This window comes from Thunnus maccoyii, chromosome 3 (assembly GCF_910596095.1).
Source record: "Thunnus maccoyii chromosome 3, fThuMac1.1, whole genome shotgun sequence".
Lineage (NCBI taxonomy): Eukaryota > Metazoa > Chordata > Actinopteri > Scombriformes > Scombridae > Thunnus > Thunnus maccoyii.
The window spans coordinates 461646-480712 of record NC_056535.1 but is presented as its reverse complement, the minus strand read 5'-3'; the positions used below and the strand labels follow the sequence as shown (position 1 = coordinate 480712).

The 19067-nt window shown below is 38.4% G+C and overlaps 1 protein-coding gene across 2 annotated transcripts in view; it reads left to right on the top strand.

The window, feature by feature from the left end:
- Positions 1-19067, top strand: part of optc (opticin) — a 46188-nt gene that overhangs the window by 14153 nt on the left and 12968 nt on the right. For both annotated transcript variants that reach the window (XM_042406331.1, XM_042406330.1), the window contains exon 3: positions 11563-11710. In XM_042406331.1, the coding sequence (XP_042262265.1) occupies positions 11563-11710 (148 nt within the window). The remainder of the gene's footprint in view (positions 1-11562; positions 11711-19067) is intronic.

The following is a 19067-nucleotide window of genomic DNA, read 5'->3' as shown; positions in this document are numbered from 1 at the left end:
TTCACTAAATTCACACAATACTGTCTGACTAGCCTATTATGCTCTCTACTTATCATACCTAAAGAAGTACTTCCATCCCCCCAGAACATTTACCTCCCCACACACCAGGACCATTCACACCTGTCCCTGAACAATGCAACAACCATCCCCCAAAACATTCAGAACAGTCAGGACCTGTTTCTAACTAACTGGTAACATTACTTAAGAAGCATTTCAAAAAAATTCTTCAGGGTCATCACAGAGAAGGACTGGAGGGCCATGGAGTTCCACTGTACACAGTTCTGTTACATCAGATTACTAAGAGGGAGGGAGAGAGAGATGGAGAGATTGAGAGGTGGGGGGCTGGACAGAGAGAGAGCGAGGGACAGACAGACAGTGGGAGGACAGAAACCTTTACGGGTGAGGTCTTTAATGGTATTTGTAATAGAAAAGGAAATGCATGACTCAAGCCTTTAAGAAAAACATTCAACTTTAACTTCCTCTTTCTATGATATCTTAAACTGTTTTAAAATGATGACATAGCGAACATTTCATGGAAGAATAATAGAGAAGTAAATGAAGATTGTGTAACTGTGACTTGCTGAAGCTAGCACACTAATTATGAAGTGCCATACCTTTGAATCAGTTTGTCAGCTCTGTTCTGCTATGTTCACATTTTAGAGAATGTAATTAATATTTAACTCATTAATGATATATTATTTCACCACTCATGCGCTATTAATCAGAATGTAATTTTTTATGACTTGACCCGCCCGACTTGGTAAGTGTTTAAAAGACCACAATAATATACTGAAATTGTCCAAATGTATGTTTTAGCTGATACACTCACACACAGCCGGGCAGCGCTGTGTTTTGTTTAACCAGCGCAACATATTTGCGAGGTCCTGCCAGCAAGCAGTTTGTGACTGAGGGGACAAATGTACAGGTACCGCTGGAACATTCCAGGTCTTGCGCTGATATGTGATAGTAACTATAGTAACAGCATGAGAAGATGCGCTCCACTGTAGTCAGCACGTTGTTCAGTTTGTCATTTGTTAAGTGATAGTTTAAAATAGATAAATGAAAATTATATATATAAAATCCCTTAAATCCCGAAGGTGTCCCGGGGAAGATCTCTGTTCGTCCCGAAAACATTTTCTACCGTCCCGGGATGATGGGACGCTGTTGGTGTCGAGCCTTAAATAGTGATTTTCCAGTGTGTGGCGCTATAGATCACAAGCATTTATGATTAGAACATCCGTTTAATCAATCACATTTCTATAAAACCATGGAGTGCTGTACCTCATTTTGTTTAGAATAAGGAGGACTTTCCAGTTAAATTAATCTTACAAGTAAGAAGAAATATCTGATCGCATGACAGCTGAAATAAAAAAAATACTGCGTTTTGTCAAACAGGGAAGCTTCACAAAGTTTAACTTGTATTCAGGTGTTAATGTCAACTGTGGTTGCTCTGCAGAGGGCTGGACTTTGTTGTTTTTATTTGTTGTGGTCTTGTCCCATTATTAGATGCGTTACAATAAGACAAGACATATATTTTAAGATGTTTTAAGAATCTGTGGGGACCCTGATTTTGACGGAGGCAGTCTGGAAATTGACAATAACTAAAAGACATTACGCAAAGTTAAACATTCTGCAAATATTTTTTTTTTACCTTGACACTAAGATTGTCTTCCTCACACCTCTTCTTCATCAACATGGGCTGTGTGGGAGAGTGGAAAACAGCCATATGCACTTCTTCAGTGTCTTCTTAAATGGCGATTTACCTCCATGGGGGTCCACCTACTCTTCATTATTTCAAGTAACAATTTAGACTCTCTGAGTAAGTTCATTTGAATAATAGTATTTCTGTGAACTAGCGCCACCTCTATTTTCACAACAATTAACCACCGATAGTAAACTCAACATTTTCTTTAACATCTAGTAAACTTGCCATGTTATTTCTAGTAAGGTATACTATTGGCTTTTACAGTGTACATTTGTTTATGTTTCCAAGAAGAATACTTTAAAGCATGACCTCGAAATGCACACTTAAAAGCATCCCATGCACTGAGTGGATTTGCAGAGCCATTATTTATAGAGAAAAATTCCAGAATAAATTGTCTTGTTATTGAAACAAAAGTCTTATCTTCCAGTAATGATTAGTTAAATTTCCAATAACCTCTTCCCCTGTTAATTTCAGAGAGATCAAATTTTGATATAATAAGATGGTGATCATAACGGAATCTTTCAGCTATCACTACTTGACTAACTTTTGTGATTAGGGAGAAAGAAGGAAAAAGTCTATTCTACTGGCCATGGAGATTCTTTGCCAAGTATATCTGATTATATCTGGGTTCTTTAACCTCCATATATCAACTAAGTCCACAGCTGACATCATAGATGCAATAGCATTGCGTTTTTGACCTTGACAATCTCTTCCGTCTCCTGTTTTATCTTTAGTTGGGTCAAGGACTGTGTTAAAGTCCCCGACGATAACTATCGAACACTGGATAACACTGGATCATATTATACAGTGTAAATTCTTTATTGTAACATCTAAACTAATTAATTGACCATCCATATCATGTTCCATCTTATATAAACAATAATTTAGATGCTCTCTTAACAGAATTGCAACACCTCTCTGATTTCTTGACCCATGATTAAAAAAGATGTGCCTCCTCCATTCTCGTATCCACCTTGCTTCCTCTTCTTGAGTAGAATGTGTCTCTTGTAGACATGTTATATCAAACCTTTTTGTTATTCAACCAAGTATATATCTCAAGTCTTTTCATAGTATTGGCAAGCCCATTACAATTGTAACTGGCAATACAAAGGGTCTCATTATTCATAACTTAAAAAAAGAATATATAATGCCTGCACATAGAACTTTATTAATAATCTCGTACTCTACTATTGCTTGTTTATAAATGCATGTACAAATAAACAAACAAACATAAACACAACAACACAAAACAAATTTAAGAAGAGTAGCATGAGCCTAGTGCTAAAAGAATAACTGGTAAGCAAGTGATAGTGGGTGGGCCAGAATCTTCAAAAAATAAATAAAGTCACGAGAGTCACAAGTCAACATAAGATCATAGTTTAGATATCCTCTTCATGCATCGTTCATCCACGTTAAGGCCCAAAAGTATCAGTTGGTGGAAAAAGCCAGAGTGTAATATTAATATCTTTGTATAGTTTGCCATCAATGTATAGTTTATCAGCAACAAGTCTTACCCTGCTTTTCTTTTGCTGCTTAAACTCCCAGTATATGGGGAGAAGTTTGTTTCTTCGGTCCACAATCTCAGACAGAAACTGCTCACTGATGCCAAAAGGTTTTCCAGCAAGATGCTAACCCCAATACCCATCCTCCATAATATTAGTTTTTGACTTTGGCAGAGAGAGATGCGCAGGTGAGTTCTCTGGACTGCTTTCTATGTCCCATATGAATCGTTTGGCTGGTTGACTCGAATATTTAATTCTATTTTCTCGGTTTGGATCACCTGTTGTTTGGGCGTGCTGCCCTCCATCAAACAAAGAGACGGGAAAAACTGCTCAAAATTAACTCCGGCAAAAATCAAAAATCTGAATGCTTCAGATCGCTCAACAGCAAACGGCTTCTGAGTCCAGATCGATACATTGAAAGATGACTTAATATTTTAAATCTCTCGCATCTAACAGAGTTAACCACCCGACGTTACCTGCATGCACATTCACTCGTGCATGTGCATCACTCAGTCAGTTTTTTTTCCCCAAGCCTCAGTTTTTTAACTGAGGTTTTCCAGTATCAGGAAGCTGGATCACTTTAACCTGGGTAGATCACCATGGTAGCTTATGCTGAACAGCTAACATGATCCAGAGCAGGTTAACTTCAGAGGATCGGATCACAACCTGTCAACACCCCAACCACTGACCAATCAGATCACTGGGACAGTCATCAGGATCCAGACAACAAATGTCTTGAGTTTACAATAAAGTGAAGTAAAAAAGAGCAATATATTTTTATATTAACACACCTGCCTCTTTCACATGAACATACATGAAGCTAGAAGATACAGAGTCAACAACCAGTTGATGACTAGCTTCATGATACTGGTTATCCAGGATGGACAGTGTTGCACTCAGTGAACCTGAGCTAACCCCAAGAGATCCAGACTAAGCTGAACTTGCTTGGAGGTACAGGCCTCTGGTAGAATGCACAAACGCCTTAGGTAAATGCCTTGGGTTGCTGGTTTCTAGGGCTGTAGTCTGCTGGTTGACTGGTCAAGTAGTTGGATCGATATGCTCTCATCTGACTAAATTCTCATTGGTCGAATAATCTCCATGTTATTTCATAAGGAGAAAAGTGCTACATCAATAGCTTTCCAAGAGTAATCCATTATTTCCTGCGGCGAGAGAAACAGACTAACAAATTATCTGTGAAAATGGGGGTGTATTCAAAACACCCTCGTTGTTTTCACAACTTTGAACTCGCTCAACCTAATGGAGACTGCTGGGTCTAACTGTACTCAACGTTTACTGAACGTTTACTGAATCTGTGTTTCTCCATAATGACCTGACACAACGAGAGCCCCCGCCATATAATATTTGATATCCGAATGAATATCCATTCATTCGAAAATCGATTTAGGAGTCTCTGTGCAGCGCTGTGCCAGCACATGAGTCAACCTCTGTCATTGCCTGGGAAACTATTGGTAGCGTGGCTCCGTTAAGGAGTATGTTTGCGTAGCGAGTGGGAAAGAGCGAGGGGCAGAGAAATAACGGTGGATGCGAGCGGGGCAGAGGAAAAGGTTAGTAGTAAGTTGACAGTCTGGCAGTAAATGTACAATACAGACTACAGTGTGTCAGTTAATAAATCCTAAAAAGTCATGTCTGTTATTTCCCCAAATGCTGGAAAAGTAAAGGGGTGTAGCTCCAAAGTTAACAACAATGGGTTAGCCAAACCTAAAGACACAAAACAGAGAAATAGAGAACAGAGAAATGTGTGGCTGCCGAGTTTACTGTGTACTCTGTCCCGTCACATCGCAATTGAACAGTGCACACTGTTCAAACACATTTGATACCAAGACATTTAATCACCCTCATACAGGAAAGAAATATGACATAAAAGAATTCATTAACTGTCTCTCTACACGTCATATATATCTTGAAATGCCCCATGTGGCTTAATGTATGTAGGCCAAACAAAGCGCCATCTCAAACTAAGAGTTGCTGAACATAAGGCTGCCATTAGAAATTGTAATATGGATTATGCCATTGCTAGACACTACAAGGAGAAAAACCATGGGTTGGCTACGTCCCTCAAATTTATCAGCATTGAAAGAGTGCGACCCAATCCAAGAGGTGGTAACTTGATTAACCAGCTCTTAAGAAGAGAGGTATTTTGGATTGAATACTATTGAACCTTATGGACTTAATGAAACACAGGATTTGAGTTCTTTTCTGTGATATGAAAATGTTAACCATATGACACATAGTATTTGAGCTCTTTTCGGTGATATAAGTATGTTAACTTTATGAAACACAGGATTTGAGTTTTCGTCTGAGATATGTAAATATTAACTTGTATTTCTCTCCACAGGCTATTTGGACTCTTAGGGAGAGATGAGATGAGCCCCTGGCACTCACCCTTCCCATTTAGTGATGTAGAGGGACAGCTGTAGGACCTGTTGTCCATTCTGCTTAAGGAATTTTACCCATCCTATTCAGTCAGTTGTTTACAGGATGTAATGAAGTTTAATTATATAAAATGGTGTAATTCTTGTAACTTTGTGCAACATTAATCATGTTATGTTTTTTGTAATATGTATATTTTCATTTTCGTGCCCTTTGTAAAATGTTCACTTTGAGAAAATGAAGACTGTGATAATTAGTCATGTGACTCAAATGTATTTATGACACCTGTGAGTACTCAGCAGTTGTACTGAGCGAACCTGAAGAAGCTACAGGCGAAACACATTGTTCGCTCTTAATAAAGTCACAGTAAAGTTATTACAGTGTGCGGTGGTTAATTTTGATTTTCAAAAACAAACAGGGTTCAGACTTCACAAAGGTGAGCAAAGTCAAAGCTTGTTAAATTCTGTTTAATGAAGTAGTGAGACAAATCACACACTTGTTTCATCATCAGAAAGCCTGCAGCATTACAATAATTGCGCACTCAAAGTTCCGCCATTTGTCCCCCTTTCATCGGATTTGAACAAAACTTGGTGTGTACTGTATTCAGGAGGTAGCGCAAGATGTCACCAGTGAGTTTAATCAATTTCAATTTCAATTTATTTATTTATATGGTGCCAAATCACAACAAAAGTCATCTCAGGGCACTTTTCACATACAGCAGGTCTCGACCATACTCTTTAATTTACAGAGAGACCCAACAATTCCCCCATGAGCAAGCACTTGGCAACAGCAGTAAGGAAAAACTCGTCTTTAACAGGAAGAAACCTCAAGCAGAACCTGGCTCTTGGTGGGCGGCCATCTGCTTTGACCAGTTGGGTTGATAGAGAAAGAAAGGAGTGGGGGGTGGAGACAAAAAGAAGCAGAACAACAACAGCAACAACAACAATAATAATAGATACATGTCTAGCAACAACAAACAGCAGGAGAAGGACAGAAGAAAGCAGTGTTTCCCCAACATTCATTAATGAATGTAGGGGAAACTACATAAGTGAAATATTAATTCAGTAATACATTTACCAGAAGGCAAATGACAGAAATATACATTTTCATGAATATTGGACATTGCATGTAGGAAATAACTATCATTTCCTGTGTCCACTATGTGGTGCTAGAGAACACCCACTAAATATACAACATGTTGCTGTACATCATGTGTAGACCACACCATGTAAATTTCATGTCAATCGGATGACATTTGTTATATAAGGCTGACTTCCTATTGCCATTAGGTGGCACTATGACTGTGACTCAATATGAGCATGTAAATGTATTCAAGCCTGGACTCTTATCAAACATGAGAAAACTGGGGCTGATTGGACAAAGCAGAGTGGAGTTACAACATTTGCCTGTTTAATGCAATTAAACATGTTTTGGGCAAAATTCACTGGCACGCCATGCCAAGGGCACTCCATGAAAATTAAAAGCTTTGCAATTTAACATTGCAAAGATCTTTAGATGTCACCTACCAAATTTGAAGTCGTTTGGGTTAAATCTCTAGGAGAAGTTTGTTAAAGTACAACGCCTATCAATGGCTTCACTTTATGAAAAAAATGCAAAGTAGATCCACAATGGTGGACTTCCTGTTGGCTTTAGGTTTAGAGGAGTTTTTTAAAGTCTTACATCTGCCTACCAAATTTCGTACATCTATGTCAAATTTGAAGGTGGCTTTGACTTTGAAATTTTCTAGGGGGCACACTTGAGCCGTTTTTCCACACCCAAATCTAAGACCCATATCAGATATCAAGTTACTCCACTTCTGATGCATGTGCAAAGTTTCATGAGTTTTCAACCACCCCATCATCTCAAAAATGCTAAAAGTAATTAGGGGGCACTATAGAGCCAACAAGCCACGCCCAAACCCAATTGCGATACTAACTGCAATACTCACTACTTCAAACAAAGGTGCAAACTTTTGTGAGTTTTAAGGCATCCTAAAGGCCTCAAACATGTGTTCGTACAATGAAAATTGACACACAAAATTCAAAATGGCTGACTTATTGTCCAGCGAAAAAATTTGAAAAAAAATAGGTTTCATGACTAGAATGATGAGAGCAATGAACCCACCAAATTTCATTAACCTCCAAGCAACTTAATCCCAACCTGGCCATGCATTTGAGGGCGCTATGGAGCCTGATGGCCACACCCGAGCCGAAAATGAAGCCAATGCAGAAGTGCCAAAAACTGCAGTTCCTTGAATGGCCACTTGAAGCTGGCTCCAAAAGTGAGTCATTCCCCATAGACCCCCATGTTAAAATGCCCAACTTTACAGCAGAAATAAACAACGGTGTCATCTGCATACATTTGTAGTTCTACATCATGACACTGTTGACGGAGATCATTAATATATAGGTTAAATAACAGGGGACCTAACACTGACCCTTGTGGAACACCCATTGTGCACTTCATGTTACTGGACAGTGTGTCACCAACTTTAACACATTGTATCCTATTAGATAAATATGAAGACATCCATGCCAGTGCTCTAGATGAGAAGTTAAATTTAGAAAGTTTCGATATTAAACATCATGATTGACTGTGCCAAATGCTTTACACAGATCTAAAAATACAGCACCAACTACTGCTCCTTTGTCAAGTCTTGATTTAATTTGCTCTATTAAGTGCAAGGTAGCAGTTTCGGTGGAATGATTTGCTCTAAAGCAAAATTGCATACAAAATTGCTTGCATACAAAATTGCTTGTATTAAGAAATGTTGTCAGTTGTTTAATGACAACTTTCTCAGCAACCTTTGAGAGTACTGGCAGTATACTTATTGGTCTGTAGTTACTGGCTTCAGGCAGTCTCCAGATTTAAAAATAGGTGTGACAATGGCACATTTCCAGTCATCAGGAAAGGAGCTGTGTTTAAAAGACAAGTTAATTAAATGAGCAATAGGGGGAGTTAAAACATCTTTGTGTGATTTGACAAACATTGTGTCAAATTGAAAAGCATCTCTACTTTTGGAACTTTTTAAGGAGTTGATGATTTTGTTTACTTGTAACTCATTAGTCTCTACCAGCTCAAAAACCTGGCCTGTAGCATCTATAGGAACAATATCCAGTTTCCTTTTCGTAATTTTTTTCCTAACTCATATACAGACTCAAGAAAAAAAATATTAAAGACAGAAGCAACAGTAAGATGATCTTCAGTTAACTTTCCCTGTACTTTGAGTTTAAAATATCCTAAAAATTTTGGGTTCCTCCTTGTGACATTATTGATGTTTTTCCAGATCAATTTACTGTTGCTTTTTGCCTCATTCAAAATATTGATATAAGAGATTTAGCTTCTCTTAGCTCTTGGATAACTTTGTTCCTCAAACCTTTATAAATCAGCATGTCAGTGTCTCTTCTAGTTTTAATTGCCTTCCTTAGTGCAGCATCTTTAGATTTCATTAGTTTTCACAAATTCTCATTAAACCACAGTAAATTGTTTTTTAGATTTTATCTGTATCCTTACATGAAATTTTCCCTCACAGAATTGATTCTGTGAGTAAAAGTATCACAGCGATAGTCCTGATCATCAGAGGACAGTACATCATCCCAGTTCAAGCTGTTCAATTTCATTGATAAATTCTTCTTGCTTATCTCTGTTTATGCATTGGAGGATCATTGTCGTAGTTGCCTTCTTTTAGTCAATTTTCTCGCACATAGGGTTAGGTTATGATCTGATAAGCCAGTGATTGAATTATAACTTTTAGTTATTCTTTCTGGTTTGTTAGTAAATATCAGATTAATTCGTGTACTGGAGCATTTTGCAATCCCAGTTGGGCCTTTTACTAGTTGTTTTAATTGAAATTTCTCTGTGATCATTTTTAGTTTTTTCCTCTTAGTTTTATCCTTCCAGTTCACATTAAAATCACCCATAAGTAATAATTCTTTGTTGAGATTGCACTCTTTCAAGGCTTCTGTGAGTTGATCATAGAAAGTGTCATCTGCAGAAGGAGGCCTATAGACACCTATGATGTTAAAAGACATTTGTTGGGATAACATTTTTTTTCATCTCAACATATTCTAACGTGTTACCTGCATTGTAAATCACACGTTCACATTTGATGTTGACTCACATTAAAAAGCACCCCTCCTCCTCTTCCATCAGGTCTGTTTCTTCTGAAACATTGGTATCCGGGCACCGTGAACACACTCACAGGAGTTGTTTGTTTCAACCATGTTTCAGACAGCCAGAGAAAGGCCAGATTTGAGTCAGACACAAGATGAGTTAGTTGATTGCTCTTTGTAGTAATGTTTCTGATGTTAAAATGTCCACCGAATGGACATATCAAGGTTTTCACAGCCCAGTAGCGAAAAGTTATTCAGTGAGACGCAATGCCTTGTGTTAAAAAAGCTTAGTCTGTTAAGGGAGAAGCCTGGCTAAGAAAGTTGCTGCTCATTTGTCACTGGCACCAGAGGAGTCCCAGACACACTTGGGCACAAATCAGCATTGAAGTTCTGCAGTGTTTCAGGGGTCACTGGTCCAGGATTTAGCGGAACATCTCTGGAGAGCAGGATCAGCATACATCATGTTGCTTTGTATCACTTATACACCACACCATGTAAATTTTTATGTAAATCTGATGATGTTTGTCACATAAGGCTACCTTCCTGTTGTCAGTAGGTGGCAATATGACTATAACTCAATATTGACATGTAGATGTGTTCAGGCCTGGACTCTTATCAAACATGAGAAATTTGGGGCGGCTTGGACAATGAAAAGTGGAGTTAAAACAACTTCCTGTTTAATGCCCCAAACGCGTTTTGGGCAAAATTGATCGGCACACCACAGCAAGGGCGTTTCATGAAAATTAAAAACCTTCACAAGTTAGCATCACAAAGGTCTTTAGATATCATCTACTAACTTTGAAGTCAATCATGTTAAATCTCTAGGAGGAGCTCGTTAAAGTACAATGTCTGTCAGTGGCTTCACTTTGCCATAAAAAATTCAAATTTGATTAAAAACGGTTGACTTCCTGTTGGAGATAGTATATGGCTCCAAGAGGCTTTTTAAAAAAAATTCTGTAGATGTTACATCTGCCTACTAAATTTCATACATCTAGTCAAATATAAAAGTGGGGGCTTTGATTATGAAATTTCCTGCCCTTTTGCCACATCCATGCCCAAGACCTATATCAGATGAAAGTTACGCCACTTCTGATGCATGTGCAAAGTTTCATGACTTTTTGAGCATCCCTAGCACCTCATAAATGCTAAAAACAATTAGGGGGCACTGTAGAGCTGAAAAGTCACGCCCAAGCCCACTACTAATTGAAATATTTACTAATCCGACCAACAACAAAGTTTCGTGATTTTTCACGCATCCTAAAGGCCTCGAATGTGTTCATAACACAGAAAAAATGAATACCCCCTCCCACAGCAGCACTTAACCAGGTTATCAAAAAGTTTTATGTAGAAAAAGAAACTACATCTACTAACTGACTGAGCCTACTAACCATTTGTTATGTTTTTCCTATTGTTGCTTCACTGTGGTGTTCTGTTTTCTGTGCAGAATGATGTATGTGTAGAGTCTGTTTTCACATTCAGCTGCTGAAGGAGGAAAGTTTTTGTGCTCACCTTAAATCTCAGTTAAGATGTGTACCTACAAGCAGGATTTGTAATCACAACTAGTTTGAACCCAATCATTATCCAGTATGCAACTTACAGAGGAGTTGGAGTTGTTGGAGTCTTGAATCTTTTGGACTTTGGATTTGGACTTTTCAAAGAAGCAGAAGAGCTCATGTTAAACATCTGAAATAAAAAAATATTTGCATATTTATAGATTCTGGATTTTTCAATGAGAGAGAAGGAGGAGAAGCCATTTTAAGGATTTTTAACTAACTGATTTACTTTTCAAATTTTTTTTGTGTCTGGATGTCTGGATGGTATGGTAAAAATGTCTATATAATCCAAATGACAGATTGAAGTGGGCACTGTAGCTCCAGACACTCCTCCGCCTGAACACCACGAGGAGGAGGTGACCCTGCCCAGCCAGCCCACCCTGCCTCCAGCTCCTGTCACCCTGGACTTCAAGGGACCAGGTCTGTTTGGCCCTGAGACTGGACTGGGTATGTCAAAGCAAGGACTGGGTCCTTATTTATGTACACAAATGTTTGACAATCTTTAATGTTAAAGGCTCTACACTGTTCCCTCCATTCCAATATATACAACAAATGCAACAGAGGAGCGGAGGGCAATGACTGTAGGGGGTGTGGTCTCATGGCTATGTAGTGTGTCACGCGGGAGTGTCAGTATGTGGCTATAGCTCTGCTGTTTATCGTGATTAATGTTACCGTCATCAGCCCTGAATATTTTGTTAAGCTCTGAATATAGCACAGTTACAGATATTTCTTTTCTCAACTGGCGAGATAACAGCGGTACTGCCATGGCAGCAGTGAATGGGGGTGAAATAATTCATCCAGGAGTAGCTGCAGTGTGCACCAACAACCACCAGGTGCCATATGTGAGTAGTCCAAATGCAGTGTCTGCCTGTCTCTCTGGAGGGTAGTCAATACAAAATGGAGACCATGCTTGGCAAGCAGATACGACGGGGGAACAGAGAAACGCTGTGAAACTTTTTGCGAATTAGTCACAGCACTGTTATATTTTTTGCTGGGCCTGTACAGTATACTTATATTACACAGTGTTAATTTCATAATGTTATGATATTTAAACCAACCATCCATCAACACAATTTAGAATATATGAAACAGAAATTTAACACCCAGGGGCCAGATGCATAAAACTCTGTGTCTATTCATGACTTAAACTGTGTGTACACACAAAGCCAGAAATATTCAGATGCATTCTTTTCATCAGATTCATAAAGCTGTGCGTATGCATGGTTGTTTTATATATCTCAGTCATTGTGGAACAACACACACAAGTCTCATTGGTACACCCACAATGAGCCATAAATGGGTGAAGACACGTCCTGAACCAGCTGTCTTCATATCAACATGATGCCTGGTCCACCAGTCTGTACAGCTGTCAATGAAACAAACCAGAAATAAAAAGTGCTGTTTCACCTATTGTGTTGCACAGGTGAGGTTCTCCAACAGCCAAAACAGCTGTCATTATGCATGACCGTTACGCACAACCTGTTGTCACAGGTCAGCTGTGACACACAAATTTCAGCTTTATACAGTGGAATTGTTTGTAATAAATCAGACTTAGGGATAAATACTGAGCTCCATCAGAGTTGTTAGGATATTTTTATTTGAAGTAGCTTAACATCCAAGTTATCTATAATAATTTCTCTATGCTTTCTCTTCTAGAATGTAAGCAACTGAAACATAACCTGATTTCACCTCAGGATCAATTAAGTATTTCTGATTCTACTTACTACAGTTAATTACTTGAATCCTTAAGTGTTTCACATATTTCTCAAATATGTGTCATGCTACCTTCTCATAAATACCTTCAGTTGTACATCTTTACTATAACCAACTGCCCTACAATGAGGGGTTATTACCACAGCCCCCCACAACCCCCACTACCACAGTGAAGTTGGCTTTCACATGGACATGATAATGCTGCTATACAAATGTAAATCAGCCATTTAAAGGTCCAGTGTGTAGTATTTAGTAACATCTAAAAGAACAGACTTGGTAAAAATTGAATAGATTATTTATAATTATATTTTAATTAGTGTCTAATCAGCTGAAAATAATAATTGTTGTGTTTTTGTTACCTTAGAAATAAGCTCTTTATGTCTACATGGGAGCGGGTCCCCCTCAACGGTAGCCGCCATGTTGCATCGTCATGTTTCTACAGAAGCGCAGAACGGACAAACCTAAAACTGGCTCCAGTGAGAGCCTTACGCGTTTTAGATTCAGTGGGCGACTACTGGAAATGCACCGGTATTAAAACCAAGAAGAAGAACGGACCAAACATTTTGTATTGTGAGACGTTTTTGAAACCAAAATCTGATAAATGGAGGATCATACTTATTTAGAAAATCACAGGAGCGTGAATTGTCGTCGTCAAAGAAATAAAAACACAAAGAAGCTAAACGAAATCGGGACAAGCAACGGCATAAAACGAGGATAAACCCAGATGGAAATCCCTGATGAGAGAAATGTTTGCAGACTAACGCCGAAGTTTCCTGTTTACTGCTGGACAGGTAAGAGTGTAATGTATATTTATTTTGCCCCGCTGGTAATGGTTCAAAACCTAGATGATGTACAATGTTTATTAGCGGTACATTTGTTTTCCTGAAAAGAAACACCGCCACGTAACGTTAAACATTAGCACAGTTTAGCCTCAGTTTGTGCCTCTCACTGAGCTGGTGGTCTGACAAGAGACAACAGGGAGGCGACGTTGTGCTAATAACCCAACGATTTATTCATTTTCTGTGGCAGTAAGACAACACATTGACTGATAACTAAGATATTGTGCTAAAGACAGTAAGTGAGAGTAATGAGTTAGTGTGAAAGATAAACTGAGAAGTCTGCTCATCACCAAGTTAATACATCCTGTGAATATTTTTCACAGTGCTCCATGATTTCATTGTTTGCTCCTAATTTGTCATTTAGGAGCACATGTACACACTGGGGAAGGGGAGGTTAGCTTATAGTCCAACACAAGTAACGTTTTCCCCGTTTCAATGTTGAAAAACATGTAATTGCTACCAGAGTTTTAATTTTACATGTATCAGTCAGAAGTAGAATTTTTCTGTTATTTATTTTGGTATGTTTATCCAGGCCAGCCAAGAATCCCAGCATCTTAGGACGTAACATAATGTATTACAAGGGTTTGTGACTGTGTCATAAAGCACTTGTTTTTTGAGGTTGCTATTGTTTCTCCAGCTATGAGAGAGGTCCCGCAGCATCGATGCATGGTTTTGCCTTTATCTTCATCCTGAGGTGACTGTGTAATAGGTCAGGGGTAATTCACCATGTGCCATTGATGGCTGGGAGTATATAGGTTTTCATTACAACCAAAGACAACAAAAGTTGATTTCACTGAATAGCTACTTGTCTCTGGCTGAAAGTGTGTTAATCAATTCAATAATCTGATCTAGTCTGTTGTTGGGATGAAAATCTGCATGGAATAAGGTTGAACAGTTTCTGGTGAGCATGTTAGATAGATAGATAGATAGATAGATAGATAGATGATTTATAATAGTAAGTTCATTCATTTGTGCTGTTTTATTTTTCTCTGGCACTATGGGTTGGCATTATTCACCATGTCTGTGACATTCGCACTCGCCATATCAGAAGTATTGCAGACCAAGTCAGGAGAGGTAAGTGATACACATTTGTTTGCCTATGTAGCTATATTAACTTACCCTGTAAGTCCTACTCTTGGTTAAATAGCACAACTGCATAAAATGTATGAAATAGTAAATTAACTTGTTGTGTAAAGGTACTGTCTTCCACAGAAGCAGTTTTCCCTGCAGCTGCTGCTCTACACACAGCTCCTGGAGCAGATGAGGAACAGCAGTGCTAGTGAATCATAGATGTTGTTCCTGCCATGAGAGCATCTTCATCCAGAGCAGTAAATTGAATACCTTTGGTGTGGTATTGGTCTGACCCTTGTCAGCTATTATATGTGCAGCAATTTGACTGCTGGAAGGTGATCGGATAAGTTTAATCACACTGCTTTTAGTGTTCAGACTAATGATTTGATAGATTATTCTGTCTTTATCAGAGTCAACTCTGAAGAACACAGAATAAGCTGTCAAAATGTTTGTTTGAAAAGTAAAAGCTGCATGTTTATGTTATAAATAAATGTTTCTGTTAAATAAAGGATATTTTTATTACAAATTTCATTATTCTTAGTGTTGTTTTTTATATTTTTATTTTGTAGTTTGTAGTGAATTACAGTTTACATAAACCTGAAGTGGCAATGAAAATTAATCCATAACATGTACCCGCCCTGTGCCCTGTTCTGAGGATTAGTGGTATTCCAACTTCACTACTGTTTTATGTTGCTTTATAATATATAAATAATGAAAATATAAATTAATGGTGGAAGTGTGAATGACAATATACTGACACTGCAGGGAAGTACTGTATTTATTGAAGTATATATTAATATGTTTATCATTGCAATTATCACAGCACATCTGATGAACATCTTTTATTTGGTAAACTTGCACATTTAAGTTGAACAAATGTGAATATATAAACAAAGAGTTTGATAATTATCCAGAATATATATAAATATAGAAAATATATAGAACAAGTATAAAATAAATAAAGTATCAGAAATGTAACAAATAAATATTTGATGATTTGATGCCTTGATGATGAACAGGCAGGTGTGTGAGTACCTGAGATGCTGTGTGGACGTTCCAGAGGACCTGGAGGGAAACTCAGAGGCCAGGTGTGAAACCAGTGTGATGTCTTTGGAGGACCAGGGAACTTGTCCCTGATCCTCCAAACACAGCAACTGGGGATGACAAGTCGATGCTGTCAATAGATGAAATGTCTATAGGCAGCATAACGGTACTCCCGGTTGTCATCCCCAGGCTTCCTGGTTTGGCTTAATGCCATAATGTCCTCCCAGTACCGCCTGTGAATGCATAAAAAGCATGTTCAAGACAGTACTGGGAGAAGTGCAAACTCACACAATCTGCAGGGTCCTGGCCACAGCATTTCCTCTTCCGATCCATAGGCATGTCTGTACAGTTACGACAAGTACACCATAGTACCCCTGGCACTCCAGCAAACGGTGGGACACCATGCCTGCACTGATGCATCATCAAGGCATCAAAAATGAACATGTAACGTTATCCTGCCAACGCTATCTCGCTATCAATAATGCCTAATGTCAGAATAAAATAACGTAAGTTTTGTTTAGCATGACATTGCTAATGTTAGCTTGTATTACCAAAACAATAAAACACTCATAATTGCTATCTTACTTGTGAGCTATAACCTATAATATTATAGACTAAATAACTAAATACATATTCACCTCATCGCTTGACTTGTTAGAAATGCTCGGAGCTGTCGTGGACGACGACATCTTCAACAAATAGCCTCTTGTCCTTGAAGGCCACTGTAGCTTCTGGAACCTCTCCAAAGCGGCAGAGTGCTTCAATCTAGAAACTCACCGTTAGAGGCCGCTAAATACCACACATATTACACACTGGACCTGTAAGGTAGTAGGGGGCTGTGACTCCTGTTCTACATTTAGGAGCTCCAAATATTTAAAATATGGAGAACCAAAAGTCAAGTTTACTAATTTAATTTGGTTCATTTTTTAAAAAATTGTTTATACTGCAGGGGTTGCTTATACTCTTTTTCTAAAAGGCACTCACTCCATTTTAAAGGAATATAGTGATCACACATAAGAAAACGGGTTCTTATATTTACACAAATATGCATTTATCGCTTCCCAACCTCCCCACCTGCCAAATGAAAATTACTAAGAGTTTTTCTCTATAACCTAACTATAATGGACTAAATTGAAGGTGAATACATTGATACATTGATACAATTGATTTAATTTGTTCCGTCAATATTCAATGATAAACCAACTCCAAAATGCTCTGGATGTGTAGCTATCATTCACAGAAAACCCCCCGTGTCTCTTTTGCGTTCATGTCGACAGCAACATTGAACACAACAGCTGTTAGTGTGGTGCCAAAGCTTTGTGTCCATCCTGTAGGTCTCGGAGGCTGCTTCCTACAGTTTTTTGCTCTTAATATCTTGTGATCTTTTTAACCCAAAAACATGATCTTTCCCTAACCCTAACCAAGTGGTTAAGTGCCTAAACCTAACCAGATCTTAAACACACTGTTGTCACATTATAAAAACCAAAAGTAATGGCAGTGCATTAGTATTGGATATCAGACACTGACAATGTTAATTACCTGAAAAAAATACTTTTTATATATTAGAGGTCCTCTGCTAAATTCGGCATCATATTTCAATCAGTAAAACTCAGATTTAACAAATCAGCCATAATAAAAATGTGTGAAATGTGTTGTTAAGGCAAATGAGCATTATCTGGGAAACATTACGTTTATTCACTTTACATGGAGCTAAAATTAATACAGAAATATTTTAAATGTTGGCAGAATGAGTTAGTGTCTGTTTATGAGAAATCATAAATGATCTTTTAGAAGCAGTACAAGTTTACCGGTAACACACTACACTATTACACTATTTAACTTAAAAGCATTTCCAAACGAGCAACATGACAAGGGAGCCTTGAATTAAGACATGACAAACATAAATTGCCACACACACAACTCAAATATATGCGGTGCCAAGCTACAAGAAAGATAGCTCACTGCAGTCAGTCAGTTTCCTCTGCAGTTGCTTCACTTCTGGTGGACTTATTGAGCAGAAATACAGACAGTACCACTCTGCCATTGCAATTACATTGTGGCCGGAGGGGGTATTACCCTAAAATCCTGTCAGCAAGCGGATAGCTCGTGGTCTGTGAAGTGAAGCCAATGCAGAAGTGCCTTAAACCATGATCATGCATGGTTAATGTCACAACAGCAGTGAAAGATTGTCCACTGTAAATGCTCAAAAGGGTTGCTTCACTTCATTAAAAAAAACAACAAGGCAAAGTGCAGTGCACATGGGAAGCTAATTAGCTGTAAGTCAGGTTGCACATCAAATTTGACCAAACATTCAAGGCAGCATGGCGTCGATCTAAAAGAATGTTCAGTGTTTGATGTCATACAGCCTAGCCCGAGTGTGTCATCAGCCAGCGCTAGCAGCTCACTACAACTCACGCTAATGCAAGTAAACCGTCCGTGCATGAAGTATAGTTCATTTGCAGTTCACAATGTATAATGAAAAATCCGATTTTGGGGGGTATTTCCTAATTTCATTGTTTTAAGATGTGCAATGCAGACTGTCTGCTTGTTCCATTATCCAACTTGTAGAAAGAAAATTGAAACCGTAAGTTGAGAGCTGGAAACAGAGACAGCTCGCCTTCAAAGTAAAAGTTGCACGTGTGTTGGCTGCAGCGGTCAATTTAAGGAGAGCTCAACTTAATAAATACACAAATAGCCTAAATAATGAACATAATTCATAACTTCTTTTGCACACTTTGGAGATGAAACTATGTAAAAGGAAGCAGAGGCGGCAGAACCAACCCGGGGATTTCTGCATGAAGTACATGCAGCATGTGTTACACAGATGCACTAAGCCGCTGCAGACATTAACATTAAGTACCGGTGAGTCCTACTTAATGTGTTTGTGATCATGTTGTGTGCATGACTTTATCAAGTTAACCTCTCCAACCAAACACTGTTTAAATTGTTTACTCATCCACCAGCGTAGCTAACTGTTAAATTCAGAAGATTACCAATGCTAGCAATGCTAATTGATTTTTAAGTAAACTAGCTACCTGTTGTAGCTAACAAACAGCTGTTGTATGCTAATGTTACTCCTTTCTTATTATCAGCTGTTTTGCACATCGTTTAGATTATTTGTTCATCTAAGTCTGTGT